Source organism: Sander lucioperca, chromosome 7, assembly GCF_008315115.2.
Source record: "Sander lucioperca isolate FBNREF2018 chromosome 7, SLUC_FBN_1.2, whole genome shotgun sequence".
NCBI lineage: Eukaryota > Metazoa > Chordata > Actinopteri > Perciformes > Percidae > Sander > Sander lucioperca.
The window spans coordinates 11,466,695-11,486,386 of NC_050179.1; the positions used below are offsets into that span (position 1 = coordinate 11,466,695).

A 19,692-nucleotide genomic window follows, 5' to 3' on the forward strand; every position below is an offset into this window, starting at 1 on the left:
AAAAAGGAGGATAGAGTTAAGATTGTTTAAAACTTTTAAACTATTGTCTTGACCTACATATATGACTTAACATGTATAAAGACCATACTATGATAATGTTTAAATGAGACAGTAAGTCTATTTCAGGCAGTTTGGCACAATTCAGACTTCAGCCCCGTGTGCTACTGAAAAAGATTAGTTCAGTGAAAGTTGGACATGCAGCAGGGAAGAAATTTGCCATTCATCACTTTGTGTAAAATGCTTTTATTGAAAATAGTTCCCTTTGTACAGTAGCTGTTTCTTATCTTGTTGTAAATGGCATTTTTGAACAGAAGAACAAACTGTAAAAGATGACAGGAGGTGATGCTCTTAAGCTCTTGCAAATTCTTTTGGTTTAGTTGCATCTCTATATTGTACAAGACAGTAATTACTAGTATAGCTCCAAAACTACCATACTGTAGAACAGAACTTGGCATACAGAGAATACTATTGATATTTTTGCCAGACATTTTTTGTACTATATGTAGAATGTAAAATTATACCAGCAGGCATCAAGCCCATTGTGAAACAATAAACGTTTCTCATTTTTGCTGATTTTCAATCCAAAAATCTACATATTGATGTTGGTTGACGTTTCAGAATCTGCTTAAAGCATTGATCACAGTCATTGCTAATGACTGGTTATAATGCTTATGCATTAGTGTATGTTTGCAAAAAAACAATAACTACAGTAAATTAACTCATACTACTTTTTTTGTTATAAATCATAATTATGAGCACATACTGGGAAAAACGTAATTTAAAATGTTAAATACATTTGTGAGAAATAAATGCAGGATGTGGCTTGAAAACTAGTCTTTCATTGTGGGACACACAACTGATGTCGGCTACAGAAAGTGACATAATGTGGGTCGCAACTATTTCAGGGAGCTCTCTAGTCTTCCCACTCCATTGGCAAAAGCCAAGGATGTGGATAACCCGGACTGTGTGGTTTCTTGGGTACAGTAGCAGGGGAGAAACTGCCATACTTTGTCACTGGCACACTTTGCTTGATTGATGTGGAAGTCTTTCTCTTATTCATCAAGGCTTTTGTCAGAGAGCGTTCTAACTCTAAAGCCTCATCAGTTGGCCGTCCACGGAGAATGCGTCTGATAGTGGGGAGTGCTAAGTCTGACTTACAGTCCAGGTAGCTCTTGAGGTTGAGCTCAGGGAAAATTGCATCTCTGAAAGCTTCAACCAGCTCGTTCTGAGCATGAGACGGTTTGAGTTGATGCAGAACTTTCTGCTCCAGTGAGACGTAGCACAGTGCATCTTCAGCCAGCCCAAACTTTCCCACAGAGGGGTATGTTTGGCTCTTCTTCCACAGGGATGGATTCAGCGTTTGTTGTTTGGCCAAAGTCTTACTCTGTTGGTTCTTGAGGTCTTTCTTCTTGCCAGCATTAAGTTTCTCTGCGCCACTTGGTAGGAGCTGATAGAGCCCTTCATCAGCCAGGTCTGCTAGGTCACCAACCAGTAGCTGCTGAACGATTTTCTTCCTAGTGAGTGGAGATGTGACTGTAAGAGTACCTTGCAGTCCTCTGCCTGCATCAGACACACAGTCAATCACAGCTTGTTAAACATCCCAGCCAGTGGGATATTTCTTGGAACGACTTTGGGCCTTCACGGCCAGCATGCAACAGCACTGCCTGTAGCAATAAACTAAAAGCACAAGCCATCGCCTGCTAAATGCAGCTCGTCAAAGATAAAAGCAGAGGATTCCACACGACGTGTCAAAACACGTGCCATTAGAAAAGCAAAGCTCTGAGAAGGAAGCTTTGAAAATGAGGAAAACATGCACATTCATACTTAACAATATGGAGCTAAATACCATACAGAGTGGTAAACCAGTCAACCACATCAAAGTAAGCCTTTAAAGGAGGACTAAATACAGACTTTCTCAATATGTCAGAGGGTACAGTTAATTTGCTGTTTAAAAGATGGCCTACTTTCCCAAAAGCTCATCAAAGTCAATCAACTTTAAAGATGATTAAGGAAGACAACGTGAAAGCAAACAAAGTGTGACAGCCCTGAAAAAAATGTCCATACATCATTCAAACGTGTCCTTTTGCCATGTTAAAGCAGCGCAGTGGCTATGTCATTCATGCAACCTTTGCAATCATTCTCAAACATTAAAGCAAGCCCACTTTGAAGACCATACTTACCCTCCTTAAAAGATACCAGCACAACTCGGCTGTCTGCGAGCTGCGGTTTCCTGTAGTTGCCATTCAGAGACACAGGGGCTGACTCCTGGGCATGGGTGGAGTAGATGGATGTTGCCAGGGTCATAAACTAAGAAGACACAACAAAACAAAAGCATGTTATGCACAGATCTGCATTTTTCCTCACCAACACACAAATTAAGGTTAAATTTAAAGGGGCAGACCATATTAAAATGACTACAAAATCAATTTAGAAGCACCTGTTTGCGAGATATTGTGACATGATTCCTGAACACTGTCCACAGGACACTGGGATAGCATGGAGGAGTCGTCAGTGACCCATCGTAGCGGTAATACTCATCCAAACGTGCAGGCAGCAGTGCTCTGATGTTGAAACCGGGCACCTGCACTTTCTGATCTGCCAGAACAGAAGTAATTTGTAACCGTTTAACAACTATTTAGGTCAAAGTAAAATCCAGAATGGCCACATGAAAGAGCTGATAAAGTCTTTGAAGATTCTGACACAAAACCCAGAAAGAATTAGAGCTGATATTGTTCACTACTCATACTCATTACTTGTGGCGAAACTACAAAATAAAATCATCACTTTAGACTTACCCCTGTATTTGATACCATTGATGAACTTCAGAAACTGCTCAAAGGCCGGATTGAACTCTCCAATCTGTATGACAAACATAGTTAGATGGTTCTGCTCCACACAAATTCGCCCCCACCCCCCTCAATGTCTCACCTCAATCAGGACACCCAGCACAGCCAGGCCATCAGATTTGTCTACAGCTGAGGACATATTGGGATACTTGTCTGAATTGAAGTGCACTACATGCATCTGTGAAAGAAAAGAGAAATAAGAAAAGACCCTGTGGAAGAAACAAAAAATACTAAAATAGCATGTAGTTGCAAAAGTCAAAACCTTGAGATGATTGGTTGAAAAATCTGATTTGTTTCTTTATTACATCCAAGGGGAAAAGTAAGTGATAAGACGTCAGATATGTTGGAAAGAGTCTGGATTATTTGATGTAGATCACTCTCACACTATTTTTTGGAAACACTTTGGAAAATGCTGTGTAAAGTGCTATAACAGACACTATGATTCAAGGTTATAACACCTGTTCCATGCACCGTAGATGTTAACTGGATTGTAAATAGTGGGTGGTGTTTAGGGGATGTAATATTGGCAGCAAGTCTATGACAAAAGCACATGAGAAACACTGGAGATGTGACAAAATTGTATTTTCAGCCTTTGTTCAGTCTTGGGAATTAAGGTAGACATTTGAACTATTTCTGGGGAAATGTTCCATTTCCCATCATTCCATCCCTCCAAAACAACATGTCATCAAGGAACTGTGGTTCTGGAGTCTGGAGAGACTTGAAAAGATGCATGTTCTCGACGTGTCCACTCAGAACTTCAGGTCAAACCGCAGCAACTCACATGTGGCTGTGCTGCAACTTGAGCATGGTCACATAAAAGCACACAGGTTGTAAACATTTCAGCTTCTACCCACTGTAACTCAACACCAAATTATATTAAAAAAGTATCCTATTTTGGTTTATATCATAAAAGAGACTCTTACTTTTAAACGTTACTGTCTGCTTTACTTTAAGTACCAAAGTAAATAGAGCAAACTAGTGTGTGAAAACTGCTTACAGGGCTTGACACATTTAATAGCACAGACAGCCACTCTTTTCCTGAGGTGGGTGAAAACCAAAGCATATAATAGTCTGGTACTCTAATCCCTTTAAATCCTGCAGAAATAAGACACACTGTCATACTGTACATCCTGAGGCTGACTAGAATTATGTCTTTGCCTTTTAGTGTTTGTGCAACTAAGTGATACAATATGCTTATTTGATATGTATGATTTAAGTCACTTTAATTAGAATGTGTTATATACAATCACACAATAGTGGAAGAAGAAGAGGCATAATAAGCATTGTCTGAAACTGTCTGATTGGATGTCAACTGAATGCCTGCCACAGTGTCAAGGAACTGGACCAGAGATATGCAGATGCAGAGCATTTGAGCTTAAGCAGCGTCGGTAAGCCTTGAAGAGAATCAGTGTCTCCGATTCCTCTGCCAGTCAAATGTCAAATGTTTAAGCCATAAAGTATTACATCATTTGTCTGGTGTCAAAGAGGCTGTCACCTGACGCTGCAGATAAGTGAAAGACCTGCTTAATTGCTGATAACTAACAAGATCTTATCATTTAATAATCATTTAATCATTTCACTTAAATACATTAAGTCAAGTACTATTTGCAAAATGTACTTAAAGTACTCACGCAAAATGGCGCCATTCAGAGTGTTATATTAAGTGATATATTATATTTTTTATTATGGAGTGGTGTATTCTATAACAATGAATCATAGTGTATAAACTGTAACTTTTACATGTAAAATCTTAATCTGCAAAATAACTATTAACTACAACTGTTTGGTAAATGTATTGGAGTAAAAAGTACACTCCACTAGTAATTTAGAGTGTAGCAAAAATGGAAATACTCAAGTAAAGTTCAAGTATCTTGAAATTGTACTCAAGTAAATGTACTTAGTTACTTTCCACCAGTGTCTTTTCCATTAATAGTGGGTAGCAAGAAGAGCTGTTTGCATTGTTTACCTCTGCTGCACACTGCCTACTGTTCACCATGTGTTCAGAGCCTGCAGGTCTGCTGGAAGAGCCCCAGTGGAAATGAAGTTGAGCTGCAGTGTAACGATGAGGCAGGCTGGAGATGTGCATCTTAGAGGGCAGTGATATTTGCACTGCGTTTCAAAAGACATGACACGCCACCACACATAACACAGCAGGGTAGGGGGTTACTTCAGTTAACATCAGGGTATCAAGAAACATCAACTTTATATAAACCGAGAAAGCCAGCATAGTCCGCTCTGTTGCTGTCCTTTTACAAAAGCTGTGTAGCTATGTGTAGTTTATGCTGAAGTGACGCAGGGCGCTTTCCGTGTGTTTGTCAGTGTGTGACCAATGATTACAAGTGAAAAAACCTCTGTCAGCTTATTTCAGACACACGTCATGCTGATGATGCTGCTCAGCTTGTCTTGAGATACAACATCGGGCATGCACACATAAGCATTTCGCTGGTGGTCTTTGCACATTTAATTTAAATAACAGTTTAATAACACGAGGCAGACATTACATGCATTGTTCAGAATTGCCACTGAAATTTCACATATACAGCAATTTGTACATCATGCTTAATGTAACATGTAAGAAACAAATGACGCCAGCTCTGTGGTTTAGTGCCACAATTCAAACAACCTCACTTTTCTCTGACTGAAACTTCCTCAAACTCTTCAAACAAAACCAAATCATTCAACAAACTATAATTTGGTGGAATAATCATATTCATAAGTCATGCAAACATTTTTTTCTGTGGCACATGGGCATGGTTGTTTATGTTCTGATTGCTATATTTGGCAAATACATTTAAGACTGTGTTATGTAGGCAATAGATATCAGACATTAAACCTAAGCTGGTTTCTCTTGTTAAGGTGCATCAGACCCAGCAGAGGCAGAACAGATGACTAATCTCTGTTCATAGTTCCCCAGACAAAACATGGAGCTCTTTCTTTGGCTGGAAGGGCATCTAAGATAATAAGAGAGTGATTTTGGAAAATTGCTGTGGCAGAAGATCTTCCTATCATTTATTTTAGGTTGACCCAGAAATTAGGTCTTTACAGCAAGAACAGACTCCACCACATTTATGTGGGACCACATCCAATGAATACATTGACCAGTGCATCACTTTGATTTGAAAAATAGTTGCTTAGTTAATAAATAGATAGTTTTGTTACCTGTGATGACATTTATTTAAAATAAACATTTATTTTGACGTACTTTAATGTATTTTGTTGATAACACTAATGATTTATACTCACCAGAATGTCCATTATTTCCAAGTGTAAGTTGCTCATTGAGCGACAGGTTGTAGTTTTGAATCTCAATTGGACGTAAAGTTGGGTCGAACCTTAGCAGCTCTGACTTGATGTCTATTGGAGACTGAAAAGCTGCACCACAATATGGATAATGGTTGGGCCAGTGGTGCTCTCCGTCTGGCCCTGCAACAGCATCAATGTAAATGATTACCATTGAAACACTGATAAAAATGTTTAATTTTCACTATTTTAATATGCTGCACATGGTGTTACTAAATATATTCTAATCGTTCATTCAAAGTGTATTTCACCTCAGAGCACTGGCAGGGATACAATGCATGACTTTTCAAATGTTAAACGGTTCCATTTTAAAGGGCAAATGAGCAAAGCGTGCCTCAGTGTAAGGTTGAATAGAGGATGGATCCAAAAAGGGCCAGGGCTTGTCCTTGGCCTATAGAGCATTTTATCTGTAATCAAAGTGTAGTATTATTATCTATGCACAAGGCGGCATGGGAGAGGCCCGCGGCTGCGCTCTTGGCCCTTTCTAAAGCAGAACCAGGCTGTTGTTTGCGGGGAGAGTCAGTGAGAACACTGTCTCTCTCCAAATGAGAGGTTTCTATAAAGCACAGGACACCAAAAACTGCCACATTTGCAGTTAAAGTCATGCAGTTTACAAAGTGACCTCAGCTGGATGAGGGGGTTTCTCAATTGTATGTCTGCAGAGGCAATGTCCTTGGAGATAATACAACAGAGAAAAAGAAATATTAATGAGAAATGATGCAGAAGAAAATAAATTGATTTCTAATATTTTTACTCAGTACATTGACTGAAGTGTGAGGATTCATGCAGAGCTTTTCAAACATGGTGCTCAGTATAAAATGAGGTTCATAGTTTGTGATGAATGAACCCTATCAAATCTCAAATACCATCATTGTAGCTAAATAGAAAATGGCACAAAAGGCTCTGAACGTACCAGAGCTCTCATCACTTCTGCATATTTGCCACTGATTTATTATCTACCCAGAATTCATCAAACAAAAATCCACCATTCACCATATGCCAGCTGACTGTGGTTTAATATGAATGATGCAGCATGAGGCCTGCCCCAACCCTGACTGAACAAATTTTTTCCAAGACAAATGTGGATTGATTGTACAAGACATGCCAAAAGGCATGAAGTGAAGCTGTGAAATCACTGAATACTTGTTTGTAGCAAAGTTCAATCTAGGCAAACCCTCATTATAATAAGGAAGAAAGTTACTTGTATGGCTATATTTATTCAGTGTCCACTTCATTTGCTGTTTTAATTAAACCCACTCTGCCCGTTAATAATGGCCTTCAGTGGCCCCTTGGCAGTCCTTGGTAGAACATATAGGACTTCAGGGGTAATTCTTTTAAATATGGGACCTTTCTTATGTAAAAATAATGTTAAATAAGAACATTTGTATAGCCTAAGTAAACGGTACAACATAACATTGATTGTTATGTTAAAAAAAAAACAAGAGTAGAGCAGGGTGAGAAAACTACAGTAATCATCATCATCATATCAACAATCATTATTGTACTCCCATGTTAAGGTTTACTGTTTTGTCCTCTGCCAGAGAGTGGAATGTTGAGGTGAAGATAAATCGTATGACTCAGCCGTGCCCCGTCAACAGAAAGTGCTACCTGCCCTCAAGACTACTGACTACTATGACAAGGCATCTTGAGGGTTTGACTGTAACTGAGGATGAAATCCACCACGCTGCACTTCAAAGGAGGCCAGAGGGTTTAAATTGATATATATATATATATATATATATATATTACATTTCTTTCCTCATCACAAACCTTCCCACTTTTACTCCGAGTTAATTTGTTATCATTAAGAATAGCACAGGTTTCTGATTGTTTGGTTATTGTATTGTATTAAGTATCATGCACTGTATGCATTTTTGGAAGGATCCAAGTGTTTACATTTACACAACTTTGGCAAAGTACAGTAAAGGGTGAATCATTTATTTTGCCACATCATTAAGGTATTCCCCTATACTGACACATACATTATACATTTTCCTAATCTAATTTTCCATTGTTTGATAAGGTGTTGTTTCAATTTTCCAAATTTCCACAGAGAGGGGATTAACAGGTGTGTAAGTAGAATCCACAAAGGACCATTTTCCCATTAATGCCAAGCCAATGGTGTAATTAAATACAGAGTGGCTCAGCCTCTCTTAGAGGTCTGGATTGAACAAGTATAATTTCCTCCAACTATAATTATTTGACCATAAATTACTGTGTAGGGAAGTAGCTCTTTTCTTATTTATCCCTGATGTGTCTGTGAAAGGATGTGTACACCATAAATGTATCTTGAAAGGAGGACAGTAGGTTTGACCAATGATTCAAGTAGTCAAAAGTGTGTTTTAATATTTGTCTAAAGAAATAGTTAAGACAATTGCACTGACTTGCTTCACCTGCCTACTTGTTGGTTTTAACATTTAGTCCCTGAATGTGACAGACTTTGGAGAAGCAGTGACACAATGCTCTGAGCACAGAGATAGTCATGGTTGCCCATAGAATTTAAGGCATGAGACAAAAGCAGTCAGCCACTTATAAAATGTAATTACAGAGTCTGTAATGAACTCTACAGTCACACGAGGGGACAGGGGGGGATGTCAGTGCTGGTTGTCTATGGAAGTCAAAGAAGGTCACAGAGGGCTTTTTCCTCTTAATCAGAAAGCATTCAACACTGTCATCACTTTCGTCTTATGTGGCATTGTCAGCTCTAAGCACTGCCATGGGGCAAAACAATATTAGCATCTTCTCTGACTCAGAGTTATTGCCAATCAGAGAGTTGCATCAAACTGAATTATAACACTCACTCGGTTAATGCTGGTTCAAGGATAGAATACTACTGTGAGTGATCAAGACCTAATAAGTGCACATAGACTGGGATTGCACCAAATGTGAAAAATGGATCTAAATACAAAAAAAGATATATAGCTATATCCATTTTATGATCTACTATTGACAAATTATGTGGACAATATTATATGACTTACCACTGTATGTCCATTTGTGACCTGAAAAAGACAGGAAAAAAATATTTGGTCCCACTGTAGGCTACATTCAAATATATTAGAATAACTACACTTCCACACGTTACAGGATGCAGCATAATAGTCATTTTATAAAAAATAAAATAAAAATAAAAACATTTATTTGGAACAGACATTTCATCTCAGAAACAAGTGTCTCCCTCATTCCTCCAAAGAGTACGTGCAGCAGGTGGATGGAGACACTTGCCAGGGTGAAGCATCTTTTCTACTCAAGAGCTTGCAAAGTGTTAAATGGCCCAAACATTTTCTTCTTTCTACTTAACACACATCTAAAAGTGCATCCAAAGTATCTGCATCCTAGGCTATATTTTACACTTACCATGCAGTACAGAGAGGAAAGTCAGCTGTAGTACGACGATGGGTGTGAAGCTCAGAAAGTGCATTTTGATCCCCTCAGCCCTCCCTCATGCAGTAGCCTAGTCTGATGTTAACCCGGTGCAAAGCAGAAGCTTGGAGCATCAGAACGTCAGCCTTCAAACCGGCTTTTATACTCACGTTGTCAGCTCCATTGTAGCTCGCGCTGACGTCAGAGCAACAACATAACCAGCCTCCAGAAACGTTGGGTCACTGGAGAGTGACAGCTCAACGGCGGCGACCGCATCCAAGCGAAGTCACTCATTTAGGGCTCAAGCTGCCGGCGGACGAAAGATGCGGGGAAACTGTGAGGCAAGCACGTGCGACGGTGTTACACAGAAATATGCGAGCCTTCGTATTCTGTGACAGATGGGTTGACCAAATGTTGACAGGTGAGGTGGTCCATATAAGACCTGCACACTACTAAGTAGCAACCTGTTTGTGCTAAACTATCAAAATATGTCACCCTTTAGCAAAATGGCTTGACTGTCAAAATATGACATTCATAAAGTTCCCCCACTCAAACACTGTAAAATGCACGTTATTTTTCTCAAAGTTAAAAAGGTTTGGTTGTTTAATTGCTCTGGTGCTAGAGTCAAAGTTAAATGATATACACTGATACATTTAGTTCTATGTAGAATTTCTTTTAGCCACCCTCCACTCAAAAATGTGTTTTTGATAGCCTACTTCACTTTGAGCTTCACTGTGCAGAAGCACGTGGCGAATTTGTTTTCACATTCATCAGCTATGGGGGGCAAGTTTCTGTGCTTACCTTAAATCTGAATTTAAGATACAAGCATGATGTTACATTACAGCCAATCATGGTAGGCATATGCAACTTACACAAGTGCAATGTGGAAACTTAAATCAAAATTAGAAGCAAAAACTATTCACACATTTGGAATTTTCAACTGAAGGACACGTAGCCTAATTTTTAACTCAGATATGACACAAATTATCTATCTATCTATCTATCTATCTATCTTACTTCATACTCTTTGAAGACATAGAAGACAAAATAATTACAATTAGTTTTTTTCTTTTAACTTGGCTCATGATGAGGATTATCACACATTAAAGATGAATGCCTTACAATGTGAGAATGGAAAATGGACTTATTTCAGCCAAAATAAGAGGATAGAGTAACTTCCTGAGCTAACTCTATGGCAGGAGGATTTTAAGTTTCGAAAAATGCTCTCTTGGTTGTATTTGCAGTCATTTAAATTGCTTAAGGTAATCTCAGTTTTGATGCATAAGGTCTCGACATGCTCCATAAAATGACAAAAAATAACATATAAGCTATCTACAATGTAACTGTTGGTTAATATGCCAATCTATGCTAATTTGTGTATGTTGCTGCTGTGCAGGTATTATGTTTAACTGCAGTCTGAATGTTCCCTGAATGAGGCGTGAGGTGTTTCGAACAAAACACTGAACAATAGCAATATTATCACACGCTATTGCATATTGATCTGTAGCCTATATGTAACTAGCTATACTTGCTTACGCCCTAATATAGCATATAAGAAACACTTACCTTATACAGTAATAAAAAAGAGGAAGTTGACTATCCCTGCCGTTAACTTTTGTTTCACTTACATCTGTCACCATTAGGGAAGTGTCGGTCCAAAGGTCAATGATCACAACCCACTCCCACTGTAGTTTACAACCCTCACTCATTCCAGCAAAGACAGCACAAAGACAAGCAGCAAGATGAAGCACCTGTTGTTTTTGGGGATTGCATTTGCTGCATTCTGCGTCAGCCATACAAATCCTCCAGGTACATCAAACTGTTTTCGTCTTAATTTAAAACCATAACCAATGGTTTATAGGACAGAGGTTTACTATTGAATACACAGGCTCTTCTTTAGTGAAAAATTAACAAGTGTTAGCTATTTGTATTGCTGTTTTTTTGTTTACATTACTGCAAAAATATTGGGTTTTATGTATCTTGTATATGATTGTCAATGTTTTCACTTAAATGTAATTATTTAGTTTCAACTGAAACTGAATCAAGGAGGTTTTACCATCAGTCCTTTCACAGCATCATGGCGGTTACATTGGCAGAAGACTAAAAAACTAGGCTGAATCATATACAATTAAAGGGATGTCTGCAAAAATAAAAATCAATAGACTTGATGAACAAAAAAGTGTTGGAAAAATGTTTCAGTACATTATATAAGTCTAGCATGCATCTCTCAGCAGAATATAATTGCATTTTACCTTTTTTTTTGCCAACAATGATTGTCCTTAGCTTTGACCAAAGAAGAAGAACAGTTGGTATTACCGGACATTTACTCTCCTTGAAATGTTATTTACACACTGCTAATGATTGTGTTAAGCTGACTGGATAATTCCTTTCTCTATAATTCTACACTTTTAAACACTGTGATCATTTCTGTCTGAGTCTGAGCATGATGAGCGGAACTATGTCAACCTGCAGCTTCATCTCATGTCACAGCTGTGAGTTGGAGAAGCACAAATTTTGAGCATCCAGGAATAGCCAGTTAGTTAGTCTCCCTCCAAAATCAGTGTAATTTGAGTTGAAAAGTCTGATCTTAAAAGAACCATTTGAAACCACTTCCCTTCTGTGAAATCTACGAAGGGCGGGACTGACAATGCACCATAAATGAATGACACTTTTTATTGCCGTCATAAAAAGAGGGAGTGGGTATCTGGTGATGAGGTTAGTTAAACATTAGTTATGTGCTGAAGTAATAGTCACCTTACCAGCTTTCTCTGTAGCCAATAGTATTTCCGACCCCAATACTGTGCTGAAAACCAGACCATCAAGTTTTGCAAATAAAAGTTATCTAACCAACAGTATATCTTTTTTTTTTTTATCATCCAACAGATTTCTGTCGTTTGCCGTCTGATGAAGGTGAAGGCACAAGCTTTAACTTTGCTTTGTATTATGACCACACCAAGGATGAGTGCAATCCTTTCCTATACAGAGGCATAGGAGGAAATGCCAACCGTTTTCTAAATGAAAGAGATTGCATAAGAAACTGTTCCGTCAACGCAGAGAATATCTACCCCATGGATGGTAAGATGGTTTTAAACACTAGTAATGTAACAATTTGTCTGCATTCACCACTAACTCTGTTTTAAATATGCAAAATGTCTACTGTAACTTCAAAGACCGCCTAAAAGATGAACCCAGTCAAAAAAAAATTCTGTCCTTCCTGGCAGTTGTCTAAGGACTTTGGAACATAAACTGGCTAATGAGGTAGTTTTATGGCGTAAAGGACCATAAAAGAAAACACTACATCCTCATCAAGCCTCACGGTTACAACTGAAAGAGAGAGGGAGGGGTGGCTTCTTGAGATCTGCCTTAACCAGATTATTATTGTCTGAAAAAGGACAGGTTTATTATATGACGCAAATACATGATATCAATACCAATGCTATTTTGCGTGTCAGTTTAATAGACCCAGATATTGAGTTTTACTTTGTCCACCTGTTTGATGACTTGATTTGTTCAGAGGCTGCAGGAAAGTAACGTGTCAGCATGTGTCAGAGTGTTAGCAATACGCCACCAAGTGGTGAAAGAGCAGGACTACTCATGACAGATGAAAATATGAACAAATACACCTGAGACTTTAATAAACTGCCTGATAATACCCTGCTGTATCAATGGTTCTAATGAGGATGATGTTTTCTCTTCACAGCGTCCAAAGCTTGCCACTTAAAAAAGGCTGGAGGTAAATGCAGTGCTCAGGTTTTGAGATACTACTACGATTCTGTTCATGACAAATGCAAAAAATTCCTTTGGACTGGATGCATCGGAAACGGAAACAGATTTTTTGACCAGGGCAGCTGCAACTCCACCTGTGCTGGCATCCATGGTGAGCACTAATGTATTGTCTTATGTATGCAGTATAACTGTACATGTTAATACATCAATATGTCAATGCATGTTTTGAAACAAACGAGTCAGTATTAAAATATGATACAATAATATGTTTTTTAACATGCTGATGTAAATTGTTTTGGTTCTAAGATGATGGCGAGGAAGAAGAGGAGGAGGAGCCAGACACTCCTATTGGTCAGTAGACACACAATAAACTTGAGCGCAATATATATTGTTATAGTTGGGTTTGTTTTAGTCCAAGCTAGTTTTTACACATTATATACCAGGCTCTGTAATTTTGTTATGTACTTTGTTTGAATGTTAGTATATAGTAGCATAAATCCTACTAATGTGTCCTCTTAACAGCAATCATCTGTGGAGTTCTGCTTGCTGTCATTATTGCCGCCGTCTTAATAACTGTGATTGTCTTGACCGTTCAGTCAAAGTAAGTAAGACTATTTTTCTTTGTCTTTTGTTTTACATAAAGAATTAAACTAAAAAGCAATAACATTACTTACAGTTAATGACTCTCCTGTAATTTATCTTAATATACTTCTTTAGGAAAAAGAGCCCCAAGAAGAAGGCAGCAGGGAAAAGTAAAGACCCCCAGTCTGGCACACCTCTTCAGGAGAAGGGGATTGAAATGGCATAGAAAGTTATGTCACCTCAATAGCAACATGTGGAGTTTTCATCAGTTTGGTTTTGTATTATTATTAACTCTACTAGTCTTGATACCAAACATATCAACTGATTATAACATTTATGTTCAATTCAGATTTTTTTACTGACATGTAATAACTACAATTTTGTTCAATTTTTTTTTTGTTTCACTTAAAACATGTGCAAAGTAATGTTTCTTGTATTTTTTCCTTGGAGCTTTACCGTGTATTTTCATTCCGCAACCCCAAATAAATCTGATGAGTCTGATGAGTGTAATCAAAAGAAACCAGAACTGAAACGATTATAGTCAATTCATTGATTAGTTGATTCATCAGCAACCATTTTGATAATTAATTAATTGTTGAAGTCATTTTTTCAGGAAAGATGGCAAATGTTTCCTTTGTTCCAGCTTTTTCAGTTGTGAGGATTTTCTGCTTTTATTTGCCTAATGTGATAGTAAACTGAATATATATTGGGTTTTGGACTATTGGTCGGACAAAAACTTTTGGGACCCAGGAAATTGTGATAGACATTCTCACAAATTTCATATAATGAATTCAGTCGGCAGATCAATTATTAATGAAATTCATTGTTAAGTGCTGCCTTAAAAAAAAAACAAATCAAGACTTTAGGGAAATATTTACGTTACATATTTACATTAGAAGCAATCATCAGAACTGCATCATCACAAGTTCAGGTACTCATCTGCTTGTGCACAATTACCTGAAATGCTTTTAACGATGAGGCCTCATTCGCAACTATTGCAACGTTTCATCTGGCACAAAGGTTTGGTGAAAGCTGTCTGAAGTCTTCTGAAGGCACGTGCCAATTCAAAACACATATATTTAGAGCTGTTTGTGAAGTGATGCCTACTGCACACTGTTATTCTCATGCTCAGCATTTGTGAATATTTTGTTTTAGGCTGTAAACATCTCAACAAAAAAGTGTCAAAAACAACCTTTCACATTTTCTGACATTTATCCTAAAATGTGTTGCTGTATTATCAAATGCTCGTGCTTTGTATCAGTTTTGAATAATCACATAAACAGTGTCTTATTTTATAGGAAATGTGGGTTTCATTTTTTTTTTTTCGTTGTATGTGGTGTACATTATTATATATTATTATCATTGATTTGATGATTAAAAGAATGTCCAGGCACTCTGTACAATGTTCATGGCATCTGTTTATGTCCACTTAATCATTGTAGAAGCAATCATATGTGAGTTAAATAAAGGTTTTTCGTAATCAAAATGGATAAAATTGCTTTTTAAATAAGTCATATTGCTCTCAAACTCACTTTAAAATCCTCATTGTTGAAATCCGTACATGCAAAATATTCAAGCCAACCATCATAACTCGTACATAAATAATTAATGTCAGTTGTCTGCTGCTGTCATGATGCCAAAAGAATTGATAACATGCAAATCTTGAGATTTAAAAAGTAACTTTCTTATTTGTGCAACCAATCACTTGTCCAATTACAACATTAAAAGTGAATCATGGCGTTGCACGTGACATGGTGTTACCGTCTCAGCTGGTGAGGGGTCCAGTGTTCCAGAAAGTGTTAAGCACTTTGATATAGGCTAATTATAATATGTAGCCTACTTACAGTTAAACAATTTCACTGTTATATCACTGAACTCACTTTAAACTCAATTCACCACCTGTACCCATACGTGTGCCTACCATAGCCTATGTATTATAAGACCTAGGGCCTACCTGTTGCAATAGGCCTATTGACCCACCCTACTCTGCTTCTGATTGGCTTACCCGGGGGCACGTTCAATCTCAAAATGTGTGCACCGTTTTTCTACGGTTATTGGACTGAACGACATTGTTTCCTCGAAACGGTGCTTATAATAGGCTACATCCATGTGTTACACGGTGTGAGAAACTTCAACGTATGTTTTCCGTAATATGGCCATGATGTTTTCTCTTGTTTGGTGGGTGTGTCTTTCGTTACGTGCCCATGTCACAGGTGATACCCAATCAGCAAAGACATGTATGGGAACTCGTGGTAAAAAAAAAGGTAGAGGCTTGCACACACAACAGGGTGTTCAACGCACCCCCGTTTCAGTTTAAATAAACGTTTTGCTACATTTTGTCAGGGCTAAACGTATCTTCCATAAACTTCTATATAAACCTGTTCTCTTAATACATCCATGGGCTAAACGTGTCTTCCATATAACCCTAACAAATTCTGCTCCTTATTTCTAACCAATCCAACTAACTAGCCAATCAGAGGCAGAGTAGGGCGAGTCATGCCTTTGCCACCCTCGGAAACCATCAAGGGGGTAAGCGAGCATCCGGAAAGTGTACCTCCTATGGGGAGATTCTGAGGTTAACAAGCCATCACCTTCCTCTAGCATTCAATTGACTCCCATTCATTTTGGTGTCACTTTGACAGCGAATAACTTCTTTTTTTTAAGATTATTTTTTTGGGGCTTTTCCCTTTATTATAGAGTGACAGTGGATAGACAGGAAAGTGGGAGAGAGATGTGGGATGACACGCAGCCAGCGGCGGCCTTAAGCATCTGGGGGCCCGTTTCAATAACTAATATGGGGCCCTACCCACATAAAACATAAACATAATAGAGCAGAAAAAGCAAGGATTCCTGTTGGTTTGCATCAATGGTATATTATTTTATTACGTGCACTGTCAGCTTCACGGACAGGCACCTCAACACAGTAATAATCCAACCTTATTTGATTAAAACTATGTATAATTATACAGCGTTTTACATTGGAATAAGCCTCGCCCTTTCACGGACGCCAGCTTCTCTGCTTAATTGATTTGCACAGTATATTTTCAGCTGTCTGGGCTGACTTTAAAAAAAAAAACAGCTCAAACATCCCCTCAACTTGAATTATTTAACAAAAGCAAAGAAGAAAGTGTCTGACTGACACTGAACCGAACTTATCATAAATAACGAGGGCTCTGCGTTTTTTCAGTACCGTGGACAGCTCACCGGGCGGCGGGCGTAGATTTCACCTGAGCCCTTTTTAGAAATCCACCCTTCTGTGTTTGAGTGCTGAGAATGCCCTGATAAGTTCATCTTTGTCCAGCGATTTTGTCACCTCGTGCTTAATAGATATCTGAGCGAGAGCTGACAGCCGCTCCTGGAGCATTGTTGTCCTCAGGTGTGTTTTTATTAGCTTCAAGCGAGAGAAACTCCTCTCTCCGCTTGCTACAGTCACAGGCACTGTCATCAATGCTGAGGTTTGGATACAGTTCAACTAAATTGTTTCTGTAAATGTAGCTCAGAATCTGCAGGCCAGTGGTTTCTTTTGCTGGCACAGCAGTGACAGCAGCCGAGATCTCGCGCACAAGGTCCTCAGCGTCCACATCGCCGAGGGTTTTTTCTATATTTGCGCAGCTTTCTTTGAGGGTGTAACTTTCCACGGCCCTTTTCATTTCCTCTCTTCTATAAATGAAACCAAACAGACCATGAAATGTCTCCATCAACTTGAAGCGCTCACTAGTGCCTGTAATGGCAGAGTTCACTAGTGGGAGGAAAACATCTCTCCTGAACTTTTCCTCGGGTGTCACTGTTAAGGAAGGATCCGGATTTTGGGGCTCGTACGGAAACTGGCGTTTGGGTTTTCGGCCTTGTGTAGTGGGGAAGACCATTGGCATCTCCATCTCTTCCGCGATGTCTCTAGCATCTGTCTGGGCGGATGAAAGGCCATTCTCTCTGTATTCCTTTAGGAATTTAAGAACATATCCTACCTCGTACTGTAGCACATCAATCCCAACTTGTGGGCTCTGGAGCAGCTTGCTGACACGATTAACCTCATGTAGAATGTTGTACCAGATGATGACAGTAAGCAGGAATTTCCAGCTCGTTATCTCCTGTTCAAGGCCTCTGAGAGCAGACGCAGTCACATTGTCACCTGATAATAACAATAATGTTGTTTTTTAAATTTCAACAATTTATAATGACGCTTTATAATGCCATGCGCCGCTGTCCATTGTACTGAAACAGCTCAATATAATCCTGGCACCGGGTCTGGTTTAAGTTTTTAAATAGGTTAAAAACACCCTAATACGTAGCCTAACACACTAAAATCATAGACTGTCTATCACAAAGCAAAATAACACACACTCGACTCGTACATACCTTTTTCTGTTGCATGATCGACCAGTGAGAGAAGAGCTTCGCCGACAGCAGGAAGCTGATAGCGCAGCACTTTCACACTTTCCACGCGGCATTCCCATCGCGTGTTGGATATGGCCTTTAGGATCATCTGTGGTACGTTTGTCTTGAAAATCTCCCATCTCTGTGTGGAGGAGCTGAAAATGGTGTACAGACGTTGCAGCACCCCAAAGAAGCTCACAGACTCCACTGTTGACTTCGCAGCATCTACAATGACGAGGTTTAGACTGTGGCTGGCGCATGGCATGAACAGTGCTTTTTTGTTGATATCAAGCACCCTTTTCTGCACACCGCTATTTTGCCCCCGCATGTTGCTACCGTTATCATACGCCTGTCCCCTGCATTTTTCGACATCCAGGCCTAACTTCTCCAAATGCTTCAAGAATACATCTGTTAGCCCTGAGCCTGATGTGTCAAGCACTGGTAGGAAACCGACAAAATGCTCTCCAACAGTAGCCCCGGCACCGATTTGGCACCTGACAAAGCGCAGTGTCACAGAGAGCTGCTCTATGTGTGCAGCGTACAGGGTGCAGTCCATTATCACAGAGTAGTAATGGGATTGTTTTACTCCTTGTATTATTGCTGCTGTCTTGTCTCCAATAAGAGTGATCAGCTCATTTTGTATAGTTTTCCCCAGATAATGGTCAGCAATCTCTTTTGTCTCAGCTCGTCTGACATGCTCGCTCATCACTGGGTCAAACTCTGCAAGCAGCTCCACCACACCTAGAAAGTTTCCATTGTTTGTTTCATGTAGGTTGGAATTGTGGCCACGGAAAACAAGGTTTCGTTCTGCAAGGTGTAATTAACCTTTTCATGACGTCGTTCCACTGTCTTTTTTTCAACATTTGCATTTCTTGATAGGTATTGTCAATGGTACTGTGCGTTTTTACGCGCTTCTCCAGCTCGCGCCAGCTGTCCATATTGGCACGGTGTGTATTAGATTTTTCATGATCCTGGATTGTGAGAGTGAGTCGTTCCCACATTCTGAAACCTCTGTGAGTGAGACTACTCGTCCGCTTGCCAAATAAGGTACAGCAGAAACAGAAGACTGAATCGGATGATTTTGAGTACACTAACCATGACCTTATGACCGTATCTTTTCTCCATTTTTCATCTTCATGAAATATCTGTCCTTGGTAAAACGGCGGTGTGATTGGCTTTGTGGGAAGTTAAACTCCTCTATCTGAACGGGACCGCTCCTAACAATATCAATTCGTTGGTCATCGGCAATATGCTCTGGCCAGCACCCGGGTCTGTCTCTGTAAACGGGGCTTTCTCCCTGGCATCTCCCTCACCTGTCTCAGCGGTAGGAACTTCATCGTCATGTTCTTGTTCTACTAACAATGTTTGGTCATCATTATTGCCAGCAGTTTGAGTTGAAGACGGATAATCTGTATTTTGGCTAGCATCTTGTGACGGGGGTTCGGCCGCTGCTGTCGCCGGCAGGGTTACAGATGCTGGACCAAAGAAAGATGTCACTTTT

The 19,692-nt window shown here is 39.3% G+C and overlaps 2 protein-coding genes across 3 annotated transcripts; one reads left to right on the forward strand and one right to left on the reverse strand.

Annotated features, from left to right (window-relative positions):
- Positions 1-223: 223 nt before the first annotated feature.
- ca12 (carbonic anhydrase XII) lies at positions 224-9,782 on the reverse strand. Its single transcript, XM_031283503.2, has 9 exons — positions 9,504-9,782; positions 9,128-9,148; positions 6,090-6,269; positions 4,813-4,955; positions 2,929-3,024; positions 2,796-2,859; positions 2,438-2,595; positions 2,181-2,307; positions 224-1,560 (listed from the first exon to the last, which is right to left on the reverse strand). The coding sequence occupies exons 1-9, from the start codon at positions 9,565-9,567 to the stop codon at positions 914-916; spliced, it is 1,500 nt and encodes a 499-aa protein (XP_031139363.1). The 5' UTR covers positions 9,568-9,782; the 3' UTR covers positions 224-913.
- Positions 9,783-11,181: 1,399 nt separating this feature from the next.
- Positions 11,182-14,710, forward strand: si:dkeyp-73b11.8 (BPTI/Kunitz domain-containing protein). Of its 2 annotated transcripts, none has more exons than XM_031283509.2 (6): positions 11,182-11,318; positions 12,393-12,584; positions 13,210-13,386; positions 13,542-13,586; positions 13,758-13,836; positions 13,953-14,710. In XM_031283509.2, the coding sequence occupies exons 1-6, from the start codon at positions 11,252-11,254 to the stop codon at positions 14,041-14,043; spliced, it is 651 nt and encodes a 216-aa protein (XP_031139369.1). In that variant the 5' UTR covers positions 11,182-11,251; the 3' UTR covers positions 14,044-14,710. The 2 variants fall into 2 exon arrangements, with proteins under 2 accessions (XP_031139369.1, XP_035858823.1); XM_036002930.1 differs by having other exon boundaries at positions 11,187-11,312; positions 12,390-12,584.
- Positions 14,711-19,692: the final 4,982 nt, after the last annotated feature.

What these genes read in the sequence shown, in the direction of transcription:
- ca12 (XM_031283503.2), bottom strand. Translation starts at nt 9,567, where the DNA reads ATGCACTTTCTGAGCTTCACACCCATCGTCGTACTACAGCTGACTTTC. An exon ending in TTTCCTCTCTGTACTGCATG is followed by an intron (nt 9,149 to 9,503) that starts GTAAGTGTAAAA and finishes TGTCTTTTTCAG; the next exon opens with GTCACAAATGGACATACAGT. An exon ending in GCTGGTATCTTTTAAGGAGG is followed by an intron (nt 1,561 to 2,180) that starts GTAAGTATGGTC and finishes TGTCTGATGCAG; the next exon opens with GCAGAGGACTGCAAGGTACT.
- si:dkeyp-73b11.8 (XM_031283509.2), top strand. Translation starts at nt 11,252, where the DNA reads ATGAAGCACCTGTTGTTTTTGGGGATTGCATTTGCTGCATTCTGCGTC. An exon ending in CAGCCATACAAATCCTCCAG is followed by an intron (nt 11,319 to 12,392) that starts GTACATCAAACT and finishes ATCATCCAACAG; the next exon opens with ATTTCTGTCGTTTGCCGTCT. An exon ending in GTCTTGACCGTTCAGTCAAA is followed by an intron (nt 13,837 to 13,952) that starts GTAAGTAAGACT and finishes ATACTTCTTTAG; the next exon opens with GAAAAAGAGCCCCAAGAAGA.